The 26,672-nt window shown below is 36.9% G+C and overlaps 1 protein-coding gene across 1 annotated transcript in view; it reads left to right on the top strand.

Annotated features, from left to right (window-relative positions):
* Positions 1-6,147: 6,147 nt before the first annotated feature.
* The window catches only part of ZNF292 (zinc finger protein 292), a 1,171,601-nt gene continuing 1,151,076 nt past the window's right edge, over positions 6,148-26,672 (top strand). The window contains exon 1 of the mRNA XM_044067433.1: positions 6,148-6,344. Coding sequence (XP_043923368.1) covers positions 6,180-6,344 — 165 coding nt within the window. The 5' untranslated portion in view covers positions 6,148-6,179. The remainder of the gene's footprint in view (positions 6,345-26,672) is intronic.

Here is a 26,672-nt window from a genome sequence, read left to right as displayed (position 1 = left end):
CCTACTAGCAGTAAGCAATGTATTCTTTCTTAGGTATTTGAAAAATATACTGCAAAATAGATTTGTGCTTACTAGCCTGTTGGCGCAGCTTCAGCAGTCTGTCACCATGGGCTTCCATGTTCATAGCCCTCTCTTCTGCAGCTGTAGTGGAGCATACCTGTCTATCACATTCTGAGGCTAATATTTGCTACAACCTACTTGATAGTGATACTACTGGAGCATTCTGTGCCCATGCATCTTGGATCCACTGGGCCAACAGCGCCCCCTTCCTCCGTTTTAGTTTAACATAGTGGTACCGTACCTGCTCACCAGTCCAGGGGATGCCAGCAGCACTGGTGAGATCACGTGCGAGATGGTCCCAGGCCTCTGTTTTGTATTGTAAGCCCTGGTACTGGCCCTGCAGCAGTCTCTCTTCATGGTTTTTGACAAGGAGTCCAGCCATGACCCTGGATTCCTGAATGCTCCAGCACTGCGCCTGAAAGTGTGCTCCCTCTTCAATGCCAGACATGTTCCTGCAGATATCAAACTAAACAGGTTATGGCTGTATTCCCGCCTGCATGGTTTAAATAAGGCCAAATTCCTCCCTTTGCCTTCACTGGACCATTTCAAAAATGCTGAGCACAGCTTAGCAATGCACAAACCCGCTAATCTGTGTTGAAAAGGGGTAATTGAGGAGTACTGCTTAACAGTGGGCAAATCTGCTTAGCTGAGCTACCTGCTGCTTAGCAATCACTGGTAAGCGATGCTTAAACCTGGTAAACATAGCTGGGCATTGCTTACTTTTCATTTAAAAAAATATCAGGATGATAGCTTCATTTAGTAGGTGTATAGCATTTACATGACATCCCTCTGTGCTTTCATTACATTAGCAAGGGGTGTGACTATATTGTATGGGACTCTTGTGTATACATGGGTGAGTTCACATGTTATATGAACTCACACTTCCATTTTACAAAAGCTACACTTCCCTGTTTGACAAAAAGCAGTTACTACATAATTTAAGTGTAAAAAAATAATTTTGACACTGCTTTCACATATAAAAATAACTTGCCTGTCTTGGTACTTGAACCACGAATACCTACTAGGACAAATGACTACACTATCTTGGCTTAGCAATTTCAGCTGTATATTTCTATTCATCTCCTATGGGATGTTTAAGCAATGCTTAGCAAGGGGCCATAACGTGCACACCCACTTAGCTATGCTTAAACATGCCTTACAGCATGTAAAAAGTAGTTATATTATTATTATATTATATAGTGAGTATTGTGGTTTTCTGACAGGTCATTGAGGACTGCAGTCAGGAAACAATGGCATACATTTGACTTTCAGGCTTCTATCCTTCAGAAATTCATGCTAATGCATATCCTGTTTTCTAACTTATGAGGGCAATATTTAAGTGGTGTCCCTACTTTTAGTGTTTGGTCTCCCCATTATTTGTGCCTTTGTCCACATGGACTGCTGTCAGGGAATATTGGCATATGTTTGACTTTCAGACTTCTATCATTCGGAAATTCATGCTAATGCATGTCCTGTTTTCTATCAACTTTATTTGTGCCTTTGTCCACATGGACTGCTGTCAGGGAATATTGGCATACGTTTGACTTTCAGACTTCTATCATTCGGAAATTCATGCCAATGCATGTCCTGTTTTCTATCAACTTTCCAAGTTTGTGAGGGCAATATTTCAGTGCTGTCCCTTTTTACTGCTTTGTCCCCACCCTTATTTGTGCCTTTGTCCACATGGACTGCTGTCAGAGAATAATGGCATACATTTAACATTCAGACTTCTATCATTCGAACATTTCTGCTAATGCATGACCTGTTTTCTATCAACTTTCTAAGCTTGTGAGGGCAATATGTGAGATTTGTCCCTTTTCAGGGCTTTATCTCCCATTATCTGTGCCTTTGTACACACTTCCTGCTTTAGCAGGTTGTGAGGTGCTGCACTGCCTTTACAATGCAGAGGGTGTATCACAGAACCGATCACCCACCCACTGCATTGCTTTCCTGCTGCCGTATGTATTTCAGTGTCGGTGATCATTTATTTAATTTCACTGTCCACGGACACTGAAATACTGGCATAATATTAGAGTAATTTGAATATTATGCCAGATTGTGATTAGAAAGTGCCATATGGCACACCTTCTGAGTGCAGGGGGCGTGTTCAATGTCTGTGCACTACTTGAGCACTCGTTCACAGTTCGTGTCCATTTAGCCTAAACAGCAGTGCACCTTCATGAATATGCAAGGAGAGCTGCTGTGGCTACACAGACATGAACCACTCCATGCAGAAATAGCACTATTCCTGCATGGAGTTTATGGAATCCCAGGGATTGTGTTTATGTTACTGCTCTGAAACTGAAAGATAAAATCTTTTTATAACCCAGCCATAAAGTAACTACTTTTCTGAAGTTCTGCAAGTTAACATCCTCTGTTCCAGTTTCCCCTGTTCAAATACGTTACAACAGTGTATATACTTTTCTGTTCTTTTCCAGTAAGGTACACTGTGGATATAAGTTTAAACAGCACTTCGTAAAATACATTTTTAGTACACATCCATGCAAACCATCTTATATGGCATACAGTTCTAATACAATTGTAACACAAGCATATGAATCATGTTGATTGTCACAAAAGGCATATAATTATTTACAAAATTCCAGATAGCTGGGCTGGCAGTATTTCCTTTTGCGACAGAAGCATGTAACAAAATGATAGTTTTCTGTCGTTGGAGTTGTCAAGGATCAGGAGGCTGCCAGCAATGGCAGAGTTCACTGGTGCCTAAAACCAGGCATGCAAACATATATTTTTCCAACTATTGATACTGGGTGATCCCATGTTATCCAAACTTCGTTACTGGTAATGCTTTATGGCTCATATTTCCAATGCTTTTCAGCTACTTCAACATGACAGTGTTCACACAATCCCCAGTGCAGCAGTCTCAACACCTTTCTATATCATACCCAGCAATGAGGTGAACAACCGTTTCCAGTTCTGTTTTACAGGATTTCTATTTTACTCTTTCAATAGACTTTGTAATCAAACATGTACATAGCCCACTATCTCTGATCATCATTAGTAGCCTTTCATCTTTTAATTTCATTTCACATTTCCTTAACCATTTATGTGTTGGTCAACATGTGGTTAAGAGTTTTCTATATGTGTCACTATATTTCTGGACTTTCTTTTTCTTCTGATTCTTTCATTTTTGGCACTTTTAGTTGCAGATTCTTGTCTATTTCTGGTTTGATTTCCATTCTGGCTCTAGATTTCAAACAGTTTTTGATATTAACTTTAGTATTCTGAAATATTTCTTACTAAGGTTTTTCTCATTTGTTCATGTTTTATTGCTAACTTTTCATTGAATTCCAAATAGTTATACACTCTTGCCTGCTCAGGTTCCTTTATATTGCATTCTCGTCTCAGACTGATATTTTCTTGGTGGTGCAGCTTTCCTTTTATAACTGTTGCATCTGCACATTTATCACAACCAAACTTCTTAGATTATCTGAAAAAGTTGTACTCATTTGCAGTTATATTTTCAGATCCTTGTCTGGTGAACTCTAAAGTTTTAAATCATCCATGAAAACTAGTTGAGATGCCTTTGAACAAGGATGGTTTCTGGGAGTTTAGCAGAAACCATAGCCTATACAACAACTTAATGGGTTAAGGGCAAAACAATAGTGGTGACAAAAATCACAACAAAATATTCCATTTGAATTTTTATCCTTGGGTTACAAATTATCTGTTTATCAGGCATAAATTGGTTTGCCACAGTTTCATAGTCACTGCAATGTAACTGATTACCGTAACATGTATCTTCTACATTTGCAAGCATTCCATAATCCATGGCTGTGGGAGATTTGTGGATTTTTTTTTACATACTGTACTTAAAATTCCTCACCTTTTCACAGGTCTTTATCATTGCTTTGCCTAACACTGGAGGATCCTTTGTTCCCACCGATTTCCTTTTACTATATATTTTTTCTATTGTCATGATTAATTTTCTTACTAAAAAGACTATACACTTTGTCTGCATCATTTTCTATATATAGATTGTAAACCACAAATTTACACTTTGTATTAGTGTAATTTATCTTCTTTAGAGATGTAACTAGTCTACTATTTTCACTACCACAGTAATGTGGCTTTGTTTCTTGTGGTCATTCCTGACATAACTTCAGTATTAATCTAGGATTCTGTACCTGATACAGCATCTGTGAATATACCAAAATGTCTGTATTTATTTCTTTTTAGTAAATTTCACACCAGTTTCTCTAAAGATTTTGAGAGGTGCTTTTTTGAGCTTCAGTACACCATTCCCTATATTAACATTAAAGTTTGCAGGATTCTCTACTAGTTTTGTTTTCCAACGGGTATACATAACTTTTTCAAAATTAAACCCTGTATCCTGTATAGAGACTTGTTTGTGCCACTTTAATCAACAGGAACATTATCACCCGTAGATAGTGACCATTCAGATTTTTTCAAACATTTTTTTAAATGTTCTCTCTCATTATGTACATAATTCCGCCACATACATGTCATCTTCCAAGTTAAATTCAGATCGGGATGAGCTCTCATTATGTACATAATTCTGCCACATGCATATCATCTTCCCAGTTGTACACGGTTTCCCCAAGGTAGGTATAGTGTGCACTAGTTTTGAGCACAAATCCTTTACGTTTTCTTTTTTGTAATATTCTAAAGATATAATAGCCCGCTTCTTATAAATCACGTAGACATTTCTTTGTTGCTTTTACTACTAAGACAATCAATAAGCATTTCTGAATCACAGCACTGGTAAGAGATTTATTACACAAAAATTATCTGTTTTTTTTAGTTGCCCCATATTTAGAAACATGGGCCTCCTCGCCTTAGCTTCCTACTCAGTCATCTTCAGCAAGCTTTCTTTTACAATAACAAAATATGCATCTTTCAGTGATTTCAATAGAGCCAGGCTTGTAATGATTTTTACACATTCACCGACTGCATTTGATCTGATCTTTTATGGACTCAGAAAATTATGCATCTGAAATCAAGTCTAAAGTATTCTTATACTGATTAAGATTGTTCTCCTGTTTTGATCTCCAGCAACTCAGTCCAGAAACTATTCCAAGATTTTACAATATTCATCTTATATCTGAATCGCACCTCATAGGCTGCCAAAGTACCTACAATTTCTAGTTCCCTCCCCATCCATAGCTGTAACAAATACTTCAATCTTGACAACCGTTAGTATCCTCACTACCTACATCATATGCTCTATTTAAAAGACAGAAAAAAACAGAGCTTACATAATCTATATATACAACATACTACAGTAAGCCTGGATATATCAAGAAGTTACTACATCTTCTCTCCATCTGTTTATATAAGAGAAACTGATAACATGGAAAGGAAACAGAAACGAGAGAGAAGAAAAGATGAAAGGCGACTGTTTGGCAAGCAGAGATTTGATGATCCATACGCACAGGAAACTGAACAGAGTAAGTACACAGACACCAAAAATCCCGTCTCGCCACCATCTCATTACAGACGTTAGTAACGATGTCAACATCTTCTCCATGTTTATACCGCTCTTGGAGATCTATGCATTGCTCTCGTTGAATGCGTTCTGTCAGATGATAACTATCACATGGCTAAGAAATGACTCCACCAGCCACTGTCACCCAATTTTCAAATTACGGTGAAATAGCCGCTCCAAAAACACTTAAAAAGAATGTGCATTTAAGGCTCATACGCACAAAAAATAATCTATACCACAAACACGTTTTAAACACCGGGTACATTGGCTTTATTGTTCTAAAAATCAATAAAAACGTTTTTATAACTGCATTTTACAACAATACAAAGATAAGTACTTTCAATATTCTTTGCTACCCATTCATCCAAAAATATCCGATTTCTAAATTACTATGTTACTCTTGCAGGCTACTATTCATATAAAACAAAATAATCGTTTAAAATGGCACTTAACAATATCAGTATCAATTACAAAACCGAAACACACCCTTCCAAACCTTCTACTCTAAAATGGACGCTCCGGGAAGAAATTTATAGCATATGTCACGTGACGGCAAGTCGCGGAATGCTTTCCTGGCACGTGACAGTTCTGACCTGGCAGAACGCGGTCACGTGAGGGCGCTGCGTACGCGTCCGAAAGGGGTGTGAAGATGGCGGACGAAGAGGTAGAACAGGACAACCGGAGTATCGGTAGAAGTAGTGTTGCTGCGGAGCTCATGTTACTGCGCCAGCGGTTACAGGAGTTGGACCGCAAGCTTCGGGAAAGTGGGAAGAGTGTGCAGTCCGCTGCAGAGTATTGTCAGCAATTTTGCCAGGTACAGTCTCTAATGAAGCAAGGCAAAAGCTACAATCATTAATAATCAAACCACAACTGGTTGGAGTGGGGGGCTGGCTGAGTGAGAGGGAGGAGGCGCTCATTTCTTTGTGTTGGTCTGCGAAAGATAAAAGATGACCAATTGTAAATATATACTTCTGTAAAGAATTCTGGTCCTAGAACTCGATCCTAGAGCTTGTTTTCCCGTGTAGTGTACTTTTGTTTGTTTTTTTCTGGGATGAATTGTTCCTCAGTTTTGCAGTTGCACGCGAGCCATCATTGGATGTTATTGTTCTTGGGAGAAGGTACCCCATCCCCCAATGTTTGCTCTGTTTTGCTGCAACTGTAGCTAGAGCCGTGTCTTTTTACGTGTTTTTTATTTGGCTTTTGAATGTGACTCTTTGCATCATTTAAGAAAATGCAATGTTTTGTTTTGTGGTGGCCTAAACTATTCTGGTTACACCCCCTAGCACTGATGGAAGGGATGTGTCTTGGATGGAGAGCTGCAATTGTGTGGGGATAGTGTGTTTGTATGCCTGTTTTATGCAACATTCTGCATTTTTAAGCTCATGTTTCAGGGAAATTGGTTCAATTTGCTTTTGCAGAGTCCGTTTTTTTTTGTTTTTGTTTAATGCATCGGATGACGCCGTTTTGCAAAAGTCTCGATCGATGAGTTGGCGGGTGGTTATTATGCACGTTTTCAGACCCCTCCCGTGTTAGGTCACGACCTATAGTTTCCATCCTAAATCACTGCTGTCTGCTTACACACTGAGAACATTATATGTATACGTTTGTGATTCCGTTTTAGTGCAGATAGATTACTAATAATGTGAAATTAGTTGTTGTTAAATATGATTTTGCTTCATATGTCTTGTTTATGCACGTTCCATCAGCACCACTTAATTGTTTGATAAAGGATTGCACCTAAAACGATAAGGCATGTATAGTGTTGGACGAAGTCGTATTGCTTGCAGAACGTTAAGTGGTTAGTTAAAATTATTTTGTTAACGTGGTAGTTAGATTTACGCTCTGTGTACAGAGGGTGTTGAGAACTGGTTTCGGAACACCCCGAGTTTATTGCTTACACGGCTGCACCTGGTGCATTAAGTATGAGCATATTATAGCTTAAATAATATTGGTACTTACTTTTAAACTGAAGTGAAGATGGCGTGGCTGAGTTTTCCAATTTCTCCAGAGCCAGCAGACCTTCACTTGTGTTATCTCTTCGCCCTCTCTTGACGGGCTTTATTAATACTATGTGGTCATTCCTGAACCGGGATTGTTGACATCAGGGGTGGTTTTATAAGTAAATGTCACTTTTCCGCGTCAGTCTTTTATTTAATTTATTAAATTTGCTCGGGATAATGTGTTCGCAGTCATTAACACGCTGTATGCCAGAAGAAAGTATTCAAACTGTGCACTTGCTGTTAGTGGGCTTTGTGTAGTACAAGTTGTGATCTCTGACATCTTTGCTAGATTTTTCTTTTTGTGTTTTTTTAACCACTTGGTTTTCCTGTGTGACCTTTTTTACTTATTATTTTATCTTGTAAACGGAAGGAATTTGTGCACATAAAGGTGTCTCACATAATGAGTAATAAAAGTAATAATATTTGTATTTATAAGGAAATCTTGCATGCTGTTACTTAGTTTTCTATAATACAAACTGCAGCAAGTGCAGGATGCATAGATATCTGTTTGGACCTACAGCAGATGGTGGTTCCTGAGTAAATTTTAATATATTTGTGTCTCCTTTTTTGTTTACATCTTGAGCGTGTTTATGCTGGTTCATTTTAGTTACTTTTATTAAGCTTATAATGCATATTAATCGTCTTAGTTTCTTTTCTTTGGTCAGGTGATGCTTTATATGGCTTTTTGCTAGTTTTGGGAGAAAGGAAGATAATTAACTATTCTGTAAGATATCTTTGTACTAACTTGGCACATTTTCACTTCATTTTTGTTAATGATATCAGATGAGTGTCTCTTGCCTTCATTAGTCCTCTGACAACTTTTGGTGTTGTGTGCTTGTGAGCTTTATCTGCAACAAGTTCACATTATTAAAACTGTAGCAGGAAAGTGCTGACTTTTTGAATGACTGACAGGCTCACAGATAAGTGGAACTAGTGTATCATGGAATTTTCTCTATATTGGATACTGTCAGTCTTGGAGAAAAGCAAGTTTGTACTAGTGTGGTGGCCCACATTTGTGTGCATAAGAAAGTTGAATTCTTAGTACTTTGGCTAGTATGATTACAGCTAAGGAAACAGAGGAGCACAGAAAACCATTATGGTAATGCTAGCCTGTCTTCGGAACATCAGAATAGCCAGTTCTGTAAATTCCCGTGTGGGGAAATCGGTTAATAGGTGGTGATTTTAAACGTAAATAGTATTTTTTCTTCATTAAAGCACAACTAAAACAATGGGATAGATATACATGCATTAATATGAAAGAAAATTTTAGTAAAATTGTTTTATGCGTTAAATGTTTCCTTTTTCACAATTTATCATTCACTCGGCCTTTTTTCCTTTTAAACTTTTACTCCTCCTCCTGGACATTATTTATCAGGTACTGTTCCTATGGAATATCTACTTCCATGTACTGTGCACTTCTCTTTTTATTGGGTTATAGTTGGTTTTGATTTTGATTTCTGTTTTCTAGTAATCGCTTTTTTTGGCATTCATTATCATTAAACTTAGTAAGGCCTTGCTATGTCTAAGCAATTCGTGCATGGGTATGTAGTTTACTGCTATAACTTTTTTGTTTCTCTTTTAATTGTATATGCACAAAAGACCTAAAAGTGTGTCCATGTTCACCAACAACAGAGTGGACCTTTCTGGATATATCCACTACAAAATAACAGTCTGCAGACAATGGACCTTTCTGGATATATCCACTACAAAATAACAGTCTGCAGACAAGTCTAACTTTTCTCAAGTACCATACTACTTTATGAATCCCATATTTTCTTTGCCAGTTATTCTAAATATAAAGCAGATAAAAGGAGAGAGGATACTAATGCCTGGTTCTTCTGTTCATACACAGCTTATTGGTAAGGAGACATCCTACCTTTTGCCACTAATCATTTATATATCCTATTTAAACATATTATTGTTGTTATGTTGGAGAATGCAAATGCTTCCATTGGCAGATTCAAATGCTTTCTCTGCATCAAGATCCACCAGTGATAGTGGTGTCTTGCATTTTGTTTCCCTACTGCTAATGTTGTTAAATGTTTGCCGCCTCCATCAAAACTCCCAACACCTGTGCCATTCCCATAGCTAGTGTAGATGTAAACATTTAGGTTTGAAGGGTCTTTGCATGCAGCCAACTGATTTTTCTTCTCTTCCAGTTTCCCGACTTCCACGTCTATTCCTGGTGATTTCCTTGTCTGATTTTTTTTTTTTTTTTTCTCCAAACACCATTTTTATTTTATCTTTTCCTATCTTAGTTTTTAATTATTTGGATTTATTTTGCTGTAATTTTGGCATAACTAAGTCTTTCACATACATTTCCATTTGTGCTTTTTTCCTCCACGTTACTTTTAAATTTGCAAATATCTCTTTAGTATATATGTCCATTGGATCTCTGGTCGTTTTTCTTGTTATAGGCTCCTATGTTTGGTGATTACGATTCCTTCTCCCTGTTGCGTAAGTAGTATTAAAAGTTTTTTTTTTTTTTTTTTTGGCTTTGGTGTTATCAAAGTAGTTGCCAGCAACATTTCCTAACTTATACTTTCTTATTTTCCCTTTCTTATGTTTATATTAAATTTTCATAAAACTTCATAAAACTACAAAATTTGTAATCCAAAATGTACATGCATATTAAAAGTAAGGGGAAAAAATCTAATTTTATAAATAAAGAAAGAAAAGTATTTTTAGGATTGTCCATCCACCTTCTAGTAATTTCTGTTGCAGTTTTCAATTCCAGAATGTTTTTTTTTTTTATTTTTGCTTGTCAAGCAGTTCTTTAAATTTTGTTCATACGTTGAGGCAAGAGGTAATTCTGTTAATTCCCGATCTGATTGTAATGATTTCTGGATGAGTTATTTCAGTTGCAAAACTTGTAAATTCTTTAAATAAGAGAGTAAATTTATTTTTTCCCAATTTTTTATTTTTTTGTGATCACTTTTCTGGCGATGGTCAGTACGGTCCACTATAGGTTATACTTCATTCTTTTAACACAAGTGGGAATAGGGGTATTAACAGAATTAATGATATGGATAAAAGAAATGTACCTCCAAAAAATGCCTGTTTAAAAAAAAAAAATAATCCAAAAAAAGAATCAAGACAGTGCAATTAGTTGCCAATCTGCTTTAAGTTCGTTTTTACGTTGTTTTTTCATGCACATCAATTCACTTATATGAGGGGTGAAGGACCACATACGTAAGAACTTTCATATAAACAAATGCCATCTTAGAGATGAAATAGTATGTTTAGATGACAGAAATAATTTTGTCTTCATTTGGTGGTCTATTATTGATTTGGTTAAAATGGTTCCAATATGTGTCCTTATGCATTTTAGTTTCCCTCTTTTCCACTTTATACAGTTTGGACAAGAGACCACATCCCAAGGAATTTTGTTGCAATAAAAATATGATGTATTCCGTCAATTTTGGGACATGATCCCTTAACATTGGTTGCATTGACTTAATTTCCACTTCTATATTTGGTCTCCAGTGTTGTTCTCTAACATCTATCTTTGTCCGTATCATATTTATTCCTAATGTAATGTACTGGGTGCAGCTTTTTCTTTCATTAATAGAAACCAGTACAACAGATTCTTCTCTTTAAAGGCAACCATTCTTTCTAAATTTGAGGTAGGGACGTTACTTTGAGCATATGCTGTAGGAAACCAGGAAAATCCATGCCTTATAGCACAGATTTCTGTGTGTGTAAAACTTCGAAAAGTATTTAATATAGTCAAAATGAAGTAAGAATCACTTGTTTGGTGACTTTTCTCTATAATGTAATTCTTTAACCAAATTAAACTGCTATTTAATGTAAGGTAATTAGCGTATATATTATAGTTAAAATACATAAAAAGGTTTCCTAAAAATTCTTTCCATTTAGCTGTGTATGCTATTTAATGTAAGGTAATTAGCGTATATATTAAAGTTAAAATACATAAAAAGGTTTCCTAAAAATTCTTTCCATCTAGCTGTGTAAGTGTTGATCCAAAGACACATTGTTTTCATAACTGATGATAGTGAATATAATTCTCTGTCTGATAGTCGTGTACCCCCTACTTCCTAGTCTTTCTTTTATAGGTTCATACTAGGCTATCTGCCCTAGGGCATTTATAAGCCTAGCCAGAATGTGTTTGGCTTTCGCCACCCATTTTAAATTTATTTTGCTATGCCCTTTTTCGAGGTTAGTATACTGTGCCTCTGTCTAACAGTGACACACAAGTGATACCCGGGGTAAACCTACGATCTCCCATCCACTCATCAAGATTCCTCTTGAAGAGAGTCAATGAGGGACTCTGCCTAACCTGGACTGGGATTTTATTCCAGAGTGAAGGGAGCCTCTGGGTTATGAATCTGTCCCTCCAGCATGTCTTATTTATTTCAGTGCTGAGGTTCAAGTCTCTCGAGCGCATAGCTCGATGGGATTTGGATTTTCTGAGGTGCAGCATGTCCATTAATGTCAATATAATATATGATTTATATGATGATTTAACACAATTCTTGGTTTGTTAGGGAATCAAAGAAAAAGTAAAGTGTTAAAATCTTTACTACAGGTTTTCATAGGATGTAATGCTAATGATTTGAATAATGTGTAGGATTTTTTGGGAAGATAATCATTTTGATGATGGTCTTTCTTCCATTGTAAAGAGTAATTCATTTTCTTTTTAACAATATATTTAAGGAGCTTATTTGGATTTTCGTCTTTGTTTATCGGTAAAAGCTTTTGTAGTTAAATGTTGAACCATATTTCTTTGAAATGGTTCCATTGTTTAAAAAGTTACAGATACAGATTTATCACTTTATGTCATTTTAGGACTTTGCTTCTAATACCTTTTATATCTGTGTTTGAAGGGTAAAAGGCAGAGGTGAAAGAGGACATTCTTGTTTAGTTCCTTTTAATATTTGTATAGAATCAGATGTGAAAGTACCTATTTTGACATATGCAAAGCAGTCTGTATAGTGAAGATTAGTAAGAGGTGCAACATTGGAAGAAAACTTGTATTTTTCTAGAACAAGCAAAAGATATTTCCAGTTCACCAAATCAAAAGCACTATTTATGTCAAGACTTAATTTAATGTTAAGTTCTCAATTGTGTTTGCATAGTCTATTATTGTAATTATTTCATCATAGGTGTTTCTATTTAAAGTAGTCTTCATCAACCATAGTCAGCATGAATTGCCAAGAATATGCTATCTATACTTAGAAGTGAAATGGGTCTGTATGAAGAGCATTGAGTAGGATCCTTGTCATTTTTAAAACTGGAGAGATGGGGGTATATTTCCAAGGAGGAGGAACTTTAGCTAAGTCCTTAATTACAGAAAAAAACCTTGTGTAATGTGTACAGCTTCTTTAGATAACAGCTTGTAAAGTTCAGATATAATTCCATAATTACCTTGTGCTTTTATTAGACTTCAATTTAGACATTTGAGCTCATTTTCCCTTTGTCACTATGCAGTTGCTTCTCTTCCTGTTCTGTGATACTTCCTTTATTCTACAATGCTTCTACCTCCGTCAACGCCTCTAAATAATTTGGTGGTACTTTCCTTTGTCTCTCTTTACCCCATTTTTAAATCCCATTGCATGTTATACCACTAACATTATCTCCAAATATTTGTTTACCCTCCCTAATAACTCTCAAATAATTTCCACTCTACACTTCTTAAATTTGTCACTTTTAAATGGGTAGGTAGGAAAATGCCAGTGTCTGCTTTACTTTATTACTTCAAATGTTTTGTTTTTAATGGTGTAAGGTTAGAAAGTTATTGGAGGCATGTCAAAGCTTACAAGTAAATGCAATTTTTTTTGTGAAATACAATTTCTATCCAATCTAACCCAGTTATTGTATGTGAAGAAAAATATGTAAATTCTAAGTTCCTCCTACTGAATTCACATCTACCATACAAAATATTATTTTATGTTCCTTTAGAAATGTATCCTTTGTTATAGCTTGCTTTGTAGGTTTCCCAGAGATGGCTCACTATTGCAACCCAAGTTTCAGTCCCCTCCGTAAAAATATTCCTTGCTGAAATATTTTTTCCCCCCAAATTCTCTTAAGCTACGTAGTAGTAATTTTAAATGGAATATAAGTACCTGTCAGTGTAATCCTTATCCCCTTGTGCTGCAAGTCAGCCATTAAGGAGCTGCCATTAGCTATAGATATATGCATTTAAGCCAGTTGTTTGGTGATAGGAATACCAAACATATGGTCCTGCTGTTTAATTGTTGATATTGTACATAAATGTGTGCAATCTCTATTTCATTTTGCTTGAATTTTTGTGTGTTGTCATCTACATTGTGAATGTTATTACTGATATTCACATCCAATTTATAGATAATTTTTAAGGGTTTCATTGTTTAGTAGGAATCATCCTTGTTATAGCTGTTAAAATTTACACCGAAGTTATTGCAGTATCCATCTCAAATGGAGTTATGAAAAAAAAGTAGCTTAAAATGTAGGTACATCTTTTATGTAAAGTAATTTAGGTAAGTATTTCAAGACTTGAGGCAGGGTAGCAGAAATGATTCCTCAACAGGGGCTGAAGTATAAAACAATAATACAACTTTGACTCCTCTAAGTTTCATTGTTGTCAGTGTACGTTTGTTGGCATTGTGTATGTAATGTCGACAGAACTAACCTTTCCCCAGATTAAGATGGGATTGCGAAGTCTGACTTTTTCTTAAGTGCATATTATTCGTGTACTTATGTAACAGGCTGATGGATTTTTAGTGCATACGCTCAAATTTAGATTGGCCTCTGTTATTTGTTAGGGCTACTTGAGATAGTTGGCTCATAACTTTTTCAGCATTGGGTAAATACTGCAGTACTCTTAGTTTTATGTGGAATTTCTACTGCTCATTAAGTCTGTAAATGGTTTGAAAATGTGAGAAGTTTAATGTTTGACTTTGAGTTTGTGGTTAACTGTTTTTAGAAAAAAAATCTGATGGTTGTCACTCTCTCTCTAATTTGCTCTAACATTACTAAATCAAATCACAACTGTAATGTTTACTTTTCAGTTGTTTTATTTGGATACAGTAAGTTCTGGAGTATTGAAACATTTTGGTATGCATTTGTTTTGGAAGTTGGTATAAATTAAAAAAATCTATATGAAAGAGAATTGGAAGTTGGTATAAATTAAAAAAAATCTATATGAAAGAGAACTGATTTCTAGTTGAACATTGTGGCACTCCAGAATACCATTTGTATTGTCAGTGTGAAGTTTTCTTCCCATACTATTTTTTTTTTTTTAATTTGTAACCAGTCATTATGTGGTGGACAGTCATAGGAGGGTGTATAATTTATTTACTGTATAAATTTGCATGCTTTTCAAGCTGACACTAATGATTTTTTGTATTTTTATAGTAGGTTTTTGTCTCCCTTTTTTAAAGATCATCTTTGTGTTGATAGTTTCATAAGCTGCACATTTTTATATTTGTATAATATTGTGCTTGCTGTTTACATTAAAAATAATTGTAGTCCACATTCATTTGCAAGAGAAGGATGTAGCAGATGTGAAAAGTTTTCTTTCAGTTAAATAAAAGACCAAATGTAGCACTTGAGGGATTCCCAAATTAGTTGTGATAATGGCATTAAGTAATGTTATGCTATATGTTAGTCAGGTGTGTTGTTCATAGAAGTATTAACAAGAACCAGTCCTCTGACTTGGTAGATCATATGTGGTTTGCCTATGCTTTATTTTGGTTTTAGTTTGGTATAGGTCATGTTTTCCTTGACTGATGTATTTTAGTAGATGTGCAAAGTAACTGCATCTCAAGTCATTTCTAGCTCTCATTGCCGTTTGGTCAGAAATGTATTGAATTATTTTAAGACAGAAGAAAATAAGTATTACTTTATGCAGTTTTGCAGTTTTTTTTTAAATATTGTTTCTTTCATGGTTTAGAATTACTTTGTGCAATATTACTTTGAATCCAGTTAAGTATTTTGACAGTGATGCAGATAACTGATCTTGAGTGCATTTTTCTATGTAGGAATAACTGTTGTAATATGGCCGCCTTTTAATTGTATTACCATGCTTTAATAGTTTATTTCGGCATCTGGTGAGACGTGCTCAGAATGAGCTGTAGCTTGCCCTAGTTCTTTTTTGTTTCTTTGTGCTTTCCCAAATAAATGTAATGTTTCCGTCTGTGACATCACCTTAAGGATATTCCATTGAAGTTAATGGGCCCATTTCTGTACCTGTGCAGCACATGTATCAGTTTAAGGACATATTTCCCATTTTTCCTGAGTTTGTATCACTGAGGGTCTTCTTTCTGCTTTTCCCAGTTAGGGTTCGCCACAACAGTACTCCTCTCTGCTAATGATTGGCAGTGGATTTTTACGGTGCTGAGTTGCCAGCCTGAAGCCCAACCTTCAGAGTTGGCACATCATTCACGCACCTACCTGCATGTCTTTAAACATCACTAGACCGCGGGGAGGACATGCAGACTCCACACAGAAGGCGCTCTAGTCGAGAATCTAACAGGAGAACCTCTTGCTTTGAGGCGACAACGCTAACCGCTGCACCACTGTGGCCACAGTTTGTATCACTGAGGGTAAATGTCTTTAATTTTCAGAAGCATCAACACAACGGATACAAATTTCATGAAGACTGTTTTAAAGGAAGAGGCGAGAAGAAAATTTTGGCCAAGCAGGCAAAATGTTAATTGGGGCAGTTTTGTACTCTACATAAGGCTGTGCAAAATATTAACTTGTCTAGTGACAATACTCAAGCACACAATCTGTTCTTAGAGAATTTAAATATACTTGGATACATATCCATCAGAATCCCTAAACCTTGAAAAACAGATTTTGCAGAATTGAAGGCTTCAAATGGTCATATCTACAGTTTAAAAAAAGTCTGCAAATTTGAGCATAACTGTATTACCCATAATGTTGATACTGCAAAGGGTTTTATAGAAAAGGTCTACGCCCACCTGGACAAATTTATTAAATTGGCAATCCCAACTAGATCCAAGCAAATGGGGAGTCAAAAAGCAAGTCAGTGTGGTGATCCCCAAGTATTAATAGAGTGTGTAATAGAAAGTAGAAACTCTTAAACCTATATAGCAGAACAAATGATCCCAACATTAAGGAGAACTTCAAAGAAATATCCAGCATTGCTGCAAGCTTATTTATAATTCTAACTACTTCAATCCTGTGGGTATTACAGTATATTTGATTCTAAATTCAACTTATTTTAACTTTAATAATGTGAATAATTTTGTAAATTAGTCTTGCTTATTATATCATCTTACAGTCCAAAAATGGCACACAGCCCAGCCTTTTTATGTGTCAATCAAAATCGTCTCATTTGTAACTTCTATAACCACAGTATATTTGTGTTTTTTGTCGGGTACAATTTTGACTTGTTCAGCTTTCATTCCTTTGTGGCTTTTGCAAGGATTGCCATTTTGTAGTTCTGTGTGGTAAGTACTGACGTACCCTCCCCCAAACTATTCCTGGGGTGTCACTAGCACAGTGATCCAAGAGTTAGTACCACTTCAAAGGATGTGTGTGTGTGTTTATATGTATATCAATATATGCATGCATGTATGTACATACATATCTTGCGCATGTAGTATTTTTTTTTCTCTCCAGGATGTTGAACTGTGCTGGTGTGCAGTATTTTACAAACCTGTTTTTGTATTCTCTGTACTTGAAATTGTGTTTAGATTTGTGTTTTTAAACTTGGGCAATGTCTTTTTATCCTTTACATTTCCCATTTCTGATGTATTGCTATCCATTGATGTTTATATTGCAGTATACCAGCCAATTCATTAAAGCCATAATCGTTGAGCATGATATAAGTAGTTCTGTGTAGAGGTTTAACTCTAACTCTTTTTATAAAATTGCTACAGTTATAGGCAATATCACTAGATCACTGTACAAAATATGTTGTCGACTATTAGGGTGACTTTTTTAGATGCCCAAAGTGGAATGATCTTACTGAAACTTGATTATACAGGTCAACCCATGCCATCCCCAAATGAAAAATATGTTCATTTTATTATTGAGAAAAAGACTGTGACATGTAATGTTGGTTGTTTTATATATTAAACTGAGTTAAATATAGTATCAACGATTTCTGTAACATTTAGAGAAAAGTTGGATTTTTTTTTTCTTGTAAAGTATCAACACATATTTAACATGTTTCACCCCCCCCCCCCCACCAGACTGATTAGGACTGCTCTCCAGAAAGAGAGACCCCATTAGATGGGTGCACTAATGCTGTTTCTCTGCAAATAGAGACAATGGAATGCAGTTTCACAGCCTTCTGTATTTTTATAGCAGCCGCTGACATCAGAAGGACATGTTGCCTGTCTTAGAATTTCAGCAGTACCTGACACGGTAAACTGCATACGTCTCTGTGTTTGTGCTGGTGCAGTTAGAGGCAAATTCCTCTATAAAGAAGTTGGCTTAAAAAAGTGGGTAGTCTTTTCCTTTTTTTGACTCCAAGGCAAGAGACGCAAGTTTCTGGTACTTGGATAATACTGAAACTATACTGTCGACACAAAAGCAACATAAGGGTAGGGTAAGTGTATGAGAAGGTGGAATTTTCCTTTAATCCCTGAAGTAGGTCTTTAGTACTGTACGTAAAAATGTTACAGTTTGTGGGAATAACTGCGAGAGTAGCAATTCTGCAGTATTCTACTTGGAGTGATGTGAGGTTACCAGTAGACTGAAACTTGTATGTGTTGACTTTTACGATGTTCTGATTTGACATTTTTAAGACCAATGATGTTTTGTTCGCAAGGTGAATGAATGTCATCAGTTTTTACAGAGAAATAGTATATTGACCTTTGTATCTGTACTCTGTAATTGTATGTCAAATGCAATTACAGCCTGTCAGATGTAGGGGTAAGAATGAATTAGTTGTGAGTCTAGTGAGTTTGATAGTTGACTTTATTTTATTTATTTTACATTTGTTTACTGGGATAGTTCTACTGGACACAGGTCCATTTTCAGCTGAGGCGTGGGGAGAAAAGCTCCAAAGATAATTAACATAGACACAGTGGAGAAAAGCTCCGATTCATAATTTACATAAAAGCATAATCCAAGTAGTAGTTAAAAACACAGAAGGTAACAATAATAAGGTCATAAAAACAGAATAGATTCATAGAAAATGAATCATTGTTGAGAACTAATGTATAGTTTGGGGCAAGACATGCTTTGTCAGTAGGTACATGTATTTATCAGGATAAAACATACAAGCTAAGTGGTCATTGATCTATACAAAATATATCTGGAGTAGTAACATTCTTTGGGTATAATCTGCATGACAGTCTTACAAGGGAGTTGAAATAACAGAGCAAAACACTACAATGCATATATATGTATTAACTTGGGGAGTCGCAGGCGCAGAGCCAGTTGTTGCTATAGTTGTCTTTCAGGAGCCTTTTAAATTGTGTAATAGAGGAAATGGAAGTTATATTCTAGGTGGAGTGTTCTAGATTCTTGCAATAGTGCAACCAAAGAGACATTTACCAGCCTCATTCTTATATTTGTTGACATTTAGGAGGTTCTGGCTAGTTGATCTTGGGGATCTAGCAGTGGTATAGGGTTGAATTTGATCCTGGAGTGTAGGATTTTTTCCAGAAAGGTAGTATAACTTGTGTGCTACTGATAATTGATTGAGTAGCAGCAGTTGAGGGAACTGAAGCCAGTTAAGCTGTTTAAGGGATAGACCGTGAAGGGACCTTTATGAGGCTTCTGTAGTGAACTTGGTAATCTTGTCATAGCAAGATTCCATTTTGTTTAAATCGGACTGGCAGAGGTTAGTCAGGATAGGGAAGGCATAGAGGAGGGGTGGATAAGGGATGTGTCCTAGCTTTTGTGGCTTTGGTATGTCTAGTGATAAACTGTTTGTTTGTTCCTGTAGTGGAGCCCAAGCTTTTTGTTTACTTTTTTGATGGTTTGAGCTGTGTGGATGTCAAATCTCAGGTTGCTGTCAATTTCTACACCTAGCAGTTTGGCGTGTGTTGATGGATTGATTTGGATGTTATCTTTGGAAGTTATACAAAAATTGTTTGTAAGGGGGTGGCTTACCTAGGCTGAAGAGAATAAGGTTTTTTTTTTTTTTTTGATTAAGAATGTTTGGTGTTAGTGTACCATGTTTCATCTAAGGTAAAGTTATTTTGGGTTATGGTATGTAGTTCTGCTAAGGTGGGAGCCGCACATATGGGTGGTGTTACCAGCATATTTGTACTACTGATGTAGTGAGTGTGGAGGAAGAGAACTGATTGGTAAACAGAGAGAATAACAGAGGGCCAAGGATGGAGCCTTGAGGGACACCTAAGGATACTGGTAGTAGAGGGGACAATTTGTCTTGCCATAAAACAGCTTGTTGGCGGCTTAAGTAGTTGTTGAACCATGAGATAGAGAAGTGGGTCATGTTCAGGGTCGATAGGGATTTGAGAAGCATGTTGTGGCTAACCATATCAAATGCTTTTGAAAGGTCTAAAAAGGTGGAAGATATGAAAAGGCCCTTGTTTCTGAAGTGGTTCACTGTGTTAGTGAAAAATAGCAGTGCTGTGGTGGTACCATTGTGGCTGGGTCTGAAACCAAGCTATGCTTTAGATAGCAGGTTATTTTGAAGGTATTGCATTAGTTGCAGATAACTTTCTAATATTTTTTTTATAAGAGTGACAGAATAGCAGTTGGTCGGTAGTTGGTGAGTTCTAATGAGTTATCTCCTTTATGTAGTGGTATAATATGTGATTTTTTCCATAAGGTTGGTACAATAGACTCTGATGGAGACCTATTGATGAGAGTAGCAACTGGGTAGGCTATAACATCAGCAGCTATCTGAAGAAAATCTGCTGGTAAGTTAGCAGCAGCCATAGTGGTTTGTTTAAGTTTATGAAAGAGTTTAGCAATAAGTTTGGTGGATACAGTGTGCAGGGAAAAGTTGGATGAATTGTTTAGTTGAGGTAAGTTTGGGTAGTTGTTGGTATGGGATTACAAGCATTGTTTTGGGCATTGGCAAGAGTTCAAATGGCTTTGGTGAAGAACTTATTGAATTGTGTGTGAATGTTTTCAAGGTGATTTACTGTTACAGATGTTGATGTTGTGGATTTACATGGTTGAAGTATGTTATTTATTGTGGCCCAGAATTTAAGGGTTATTTACATATTTTTCTTGCATTTTTTTGTAGTTAATTTTGTCAAGTTTACTTTATTTTTTGGCTTTGTTATGAAGTTCTAATTTGTTTTGTCTCATGGTAATGCTTTTATTTTTGTGGAATAGTATCCTAGTTCTTTCGTTATAGTTTTTATTTCTTTTGTTAGCCATGGGTCATACTTTGTTTTTATTCTAATGGTTCTGGTAGGTGCATGATGATTTAGGATTTGTAAAAAGGTTGTGTTAAAGTGATGCACAGCTTCATCGAGAGAGAGTTCCTTCAGGGGATTCCAGTTACAACATTTTAGGGCTGTGTTGAATTTATATTAGCTTGGTTGATGGTTACTTAAACTGTGAGGTAGACGAGATTTGTATGCGAGAGAGGGGTTTGATACAAGAATCCAATCAAGAATGGAGTTACGGTGGGATGATTTATCAGTTCTAGTAGGGGATGAGATAAGTTTGGTAAAACCCTTGGAGGTTAATATGAGTAGAGGGATTGTGGCTGGAGCAGTTTAGCCCAGTCAATATTGAAGTCTCCTAAAAGTATAGTTTCTTGTGGAAGAGAGTTTGAGAGCCAGTCTAGTAGGTTTTCCATTGTAGAAATGTTATTACCTGGTTGGATATAACCACCTACAATATTAATGTTTGTTGGGGGTTTAGTTCTAATTTATTGAGGATTAGTTCTGCATTATTGCGTTCAGGGGTCTTACTGTCGTATAGTTTTGTTGAGGTGATTTAGGAATAATATTGCCAACCCCACCCCTTTTCCCCCCACTCTATCTGTGCATATAATACTGTAGCCTGGAGCTGTAATCTCATTATTGTGGTGGTCTGGTTTTAGCCATGTTTTTGTTAGCCCTATATAAACCAGATATCATTTTGCTATTAGGGCGTATAGGTCCTGAAATTTAATTGATATACTTCTTGTGTTCAGGTTTAGGGAGAGGAGTTTGGTCTGTGGTATAGGGAATTTAGCTGATCTAAGTTTGGGTTGGTTACTATCTTGGGTCCTGGATTGGAGTGTATGTCTCCACTGCATGAGTGTGTTTTAAGTAGGTGTAGGTAGAGTTTAGTAAGCATGCAAATTAGTTTAGCATGTCTTTGAGAGGAATGGGAGTTGTGTTTTGCTAACTGCTGATTGTGTGGGAAAGAGAAGTTGTGGGAAGAGATTAGGTCATGTGGTTCTATGGGGAAATTCATAAGTTTTACAGGATAGCCTGTTGCTTCTGTTTGCCATGATGGTGAGGTGCTGTGCTGAATTTGTGTATGATAGGGGGTAAGGATTGAAAGGGTGATTAGAGCTAACATTGTAAAGGAATAAGTTAACTTGTTTTGTGAGTAGATGTGTGCTATGTAGAGCATTGTATTTGGTTAAGAAAGAGTAGGGTGTGTAAAGCTGTGTTCTATTTGATAATGGGAGATGAATGCAATACTAGGGGTGTGGTACAGTATATAATGTGAGGATAATAAGGTGTAGTGTGATAGGTTGATTGGTTTGTGGAGGGAGGTGGGTGTTGTCTTTGACTGTAAGTGTAGTTTCAAGGGTATGTGGGAATGGGAGTAGGGTAGAGGAACAGAGCGAGCCCAAGCGAGGGCGAACGGAGCGGTTAGAACCGCAGGCTGCAAATACCACAAGGAAAAAACAATCGGCTATTTCTTAAGCAAAAAGTAATTCTGACTTCAGAACTGTGTTTAATTTTTGAAATAAGTGAGATTTTGCATGCATATAGGTAATTAGCCTTGCTGTTTCCAGGGACTGTGATCATTTATAGCTTCATATGTATAGTCTCTGAAGAGGTGCTCTGACCAAAACTAATGGGGCTTCAGGGTTCATTTGTACCTACAATGGTACCTTTTGGTATATTTTATTTATTTTTTGCTTAAGTGCATTGTTGAAGCATAAAAACCTAGCTAGTACTGTAAAATCCCAGATGGAACACCCTAAGGAGATGAAAGGAGGGAATTGTTTATCACCAGTACTGGTGGTGATACAGTTGCCCTTAAGATCTGTGAAAAAGATGCTGCCCATGCATATTGTCATATAACTGAGAGACTAGGCAGTTTTTTGGCACGCAATGTTTGCCATTGAAGGTTATGAATTCCATGGTCATGGGCTTTGCTTTTTGACTTGGAGATGTTATTGAAGGATTCGGAAAGTATCGTGCATGACCTGTTAATTCCATGGGATAAAATGTGTGGCCCAGGTAACATGGCGGGTGTTAACATAGTTCTGCTTCACCTACACAATGAGCTCTGTGAGGAAAACTTGTTCCTTTTCTTGCTGTGCAGCAATCTTTCTGCACTAAAAAATATTTTGTCACCTATATAAAATGTTTCTTTTTGATGGGAATTGTGAAGACTGGTAGAGATAGGTGAAGGCTGCCAGCCTAGCCAGATATAATTGTGCAGATAAGTCTGTCATTTGTAAATATAAATATTGAAATACATGCTTGTTTTCTTAAGTGAAAGAATGTGCTGTGAAATGTTGAACTTAAAACAATGTAGCAACATTGCCCTCTGCTGTAAAGAAAGCCAGGTCAAGCATTTCTTGTATGTCCTTTGAAATTAAAATGATTTCATGTCTGTCCCTTTGAGGTTAGAATTTGGAGTTGATGAGTGTGGAGTGAAACATCCTGCCTATTGTTTTAACTTAAAGAATAATTTTACACGTGGAATGTGTTTTATTGATATAGTTTCCTGCAGGTGCAAGATAACAATTATGTAGTATCTGTTAGCCTGGCAACATCAGGAAAGTGTGAAATAATGTAATGGGAATCAGGACTGAAAATAGCAATTTAAACAGAGAATCAGGAGGCATTAAGCATTTTTGTCTTGACAATCCAACTCACAGCACTGCTTGTTGTCATATATGTAAGTTATCCTAGACTGGTGTTTTCTTTTAGAAATAGCTAGGAACTAGAAAGATTAGACTGTGTTTTCCTGTGATGTCAGAACTGTACTACTGGTTTATTTTGGTATTTCTGTGTGATCTCTGAACTCTTGACTAGTACTGTGTAGTAGAAAGTGTTTTCTTGTGTTTTTAATTATTTATTATTTTTAACTGTGGCTGTTTTTGTGTAGAGCTAAGTTAAGCTCTAAGAGTTCATTGCATGTATAGAAGGATCCTGTGCCAAGTCACTCTAATAAGCCTTGACAGTTGAATAATAATATTGCACAGTAATAACTGGACACACTTTTTAAGGGCCTTTGATTAGCTGATCAGTATTAGTGGGTGGTGGCAAGTGGAACTACCATATAGTCTGGGGGAAAAAGGGGCACAGCTGGAGAAACTGTGCCAGTCTTTCCCAGGAGTGTCTGGTTGTATAAACTCTCTTCTCAAAGTGCATGTGTGTGTGTGTCAGCTACTTGGGCAGGGACACACAAGCACTGGTTGGACAGAGACGGTGCTAGTGGTTTTAGCTTGCCCACTAGGCTGAGATCTGGACCCTATAGCTGTGCCAGTGGGGAGTCTTATTGGGGACCTGGAGAGCAAGGGAGCGACCAGCCCCAGACTGACTGATCTCTATGTGCTCTTAAGGGAAATTGCACTTTACTGTGTGTATTTGTTATCCTTTTCTACCCTCTCTGGTGTTATTGGTGAGGATTGAGGCTCTTTGCTGGGCCAGGATACGGGCATCACAAGAATAGTACAAGTAAACTTTACTACAGTGTCGTGCATTTGCTGCCCTACAATCCGGTCTCTGTAGTTTAACAGATTTACCTTTTCTGCTAGGGCATTCAGTAGGCTGTAGATTCTATATACGTCTGCTGCTTGGATTCCTGTTCAGTACTGACATTACTGTTGCTATACAGCATAGTGGGTTTGCAATCCCGAAAATGGCCATGCCTTATCAGAAAAGCTTTTTGGTAGGTAAAAATAAGTAGCAACACATATGTAGTGTGTGGAGTGCCATGATTACGATCAAATGTCACTTAAATTGCAACTTGGTTCATCTCTACTGTAGCACAAAACCCAAGTTTGACACTTGGAACAATTAAGTGCCCACTACTCGCTATGATTGCACCTGGCACTAAAAACTGACAGTGCCTACCAGGAAACATTTTAATTCAACTCCTGTTTCTGCCTGCTGTCTTCTACATTAGATCCAGTATTGTGACTCAAAATGCTCCCCTTAGGGAATACATAACATCATTCACTTCCCTAAGGCTTTACTGGCTTTCAAAGTTGGTGCAACACATTACATTTTTGATTTTTATCTGTTCCATGTACTACTAGTTACACAAATCTCCATGCAGTATGAAAAGTTATGATTGGACCTCAGATTGTAGCTTGGTGTTGTGTTTTCAACATGGATGCCAAGATTTGCATCTTTACCTTCACTATCATGGTGAACTTCTTGGTGTCCATGTCTTGGACCCATAATATGCACATTACGATTGTAGACCCGGTCATACCCCTGTAAATTTTAACCTGCTCAGTAGCTTCAGGAAAAAAAAAGCCAGCTCTGAAATATGATAGCTTAAAATGTTTTAATTTGTGCATGTGTGCATTCATGTTTTTCTTTTTTTTCCCCCCAAGTTGTAACTGGTGTTCAGACACGCAGTCATGTACGTCATCTGGGACATTTCCATGGTCTTTGTTGATTTTAAAGCCCCTTTGTAATGTGAATTATAATACTTGTGGATTAGTGATACAAATTGGATAATTGAATTCCTTCTTACTATGTTACAGCATGGGGGGAGTAAGACATTATAATGTGCCGATGCGCAGCATATTAATTTGTGAACCCAGATGTGCAGCTGCTGTTTAATGCAGTGTCTGAAAAGATCAGGTATGCAGATGCGTATGTGCAAATGAGACCGAGGGTGTCATACATGGAACTTAGAGAGTGCAGCAAGGGGGGGGGGAGCATGCATAGGAAATTGGGAGGGGAAGCGGGCATATATGCAGCAGCATCAAATGATCATTAATACTGCCAATGGAATAAAACAGAAGTAAGAATATGTTTAGGCATCAGAAATAAATTAAATGTATGTGTCATTATAGAAGAGGACAGCTCATGTGATTTCCTGCTTTGAACAAACCAGAGAATGGGAAGTCGTTTGCCAACAGCCTCTTAAGGTTCTGAGAGGGTGCACGGTCACATACAGCTGTCTCTGTTTTCTGCCACGTAGCATGGACAGCTTTTCACTCTTCATTGAAATCCATTATGTTTGGTTATATACACCTTTGTGCCATTCTTTTTGCCTAAGTTGGTCATTAAAGTTGGGGCTTAACTGTTGTGCATTACTGTAACTGAGATTACAGAGGTGGGTTGCATTTATGTACCGTCATGTGGCTGATCTTTCTATTTTCGCAGTCCCATTTTGGGCAGCTGTTGTAAATGTGCTTGACTAAGGCATTATTTTATTCATTAAAGATTGTTTGTCAGCCAGTGTCGTGCAGCATTCTTGATCTCGTACAATCTTCAGCACCATCTTCCACTTTATTTACTTGCCAGTCATTTGTGCTGCCAAGAAGAACTGTAGCTGTTGTATCAATGCCCGGTTAGCTGGCCTCTCAAGTGACTGGGATGCTGACATTTAACAGAATTTTTCCCAGTTATTTTATGACCACATCATTTCATGTTGCCATACACCTGTACCTGACTGTTAGTGTCTCATTCCCTATTGTATTATTCAACATGTAGCCTGGCAAAGCCCTATTAAAAGTGCCTTCCATGGCAACATAGTATGGATTAATGAAATGTAGGATAATGATGGTTCAGTGTGTTCTACAGCTGGAGAATGGAAAGCTCTGCCAAACAAAGGCAAATAGAAAAATAGTAATGCTTGAAAATAACTTCACCCAGGTGTCGTTCTTTTTATAATCCTGTGTTTTTTTTTCTCTATTTCATTCTGAAGACAGCCATAAAAAAGTCTCCCACTGTTTTTCTGTCCATAATTGAATGTAGTTTATGAACTTTTTCAGATGTTTCCTTCTAATGCTTCTTGATATGTTCTGCTACTTTCAGAGATACATTGGACATCATTAAGAAAGGGGAGGTGAATATGTATAAAAGACA

This window comes from Protopterus annectens, chromosome 1.part0 (genome assembly GCF_019279795.1).
Source record: "Protopterus annectens isolate FY-2018-M chromosome 1.part0, PAN1.0, whole genome shotgun sequence".
NCBI lineage: Eukaryota > Metazoa > Chordata > Ceratodontiformes > Protopteridae > Protopterus > Protopterus annectens.
The sequence above is the reverse complement of the archived record's forward strand: the minus strand, read 5'-3'. Positions and strand labels throughout refer to the sequence as shown.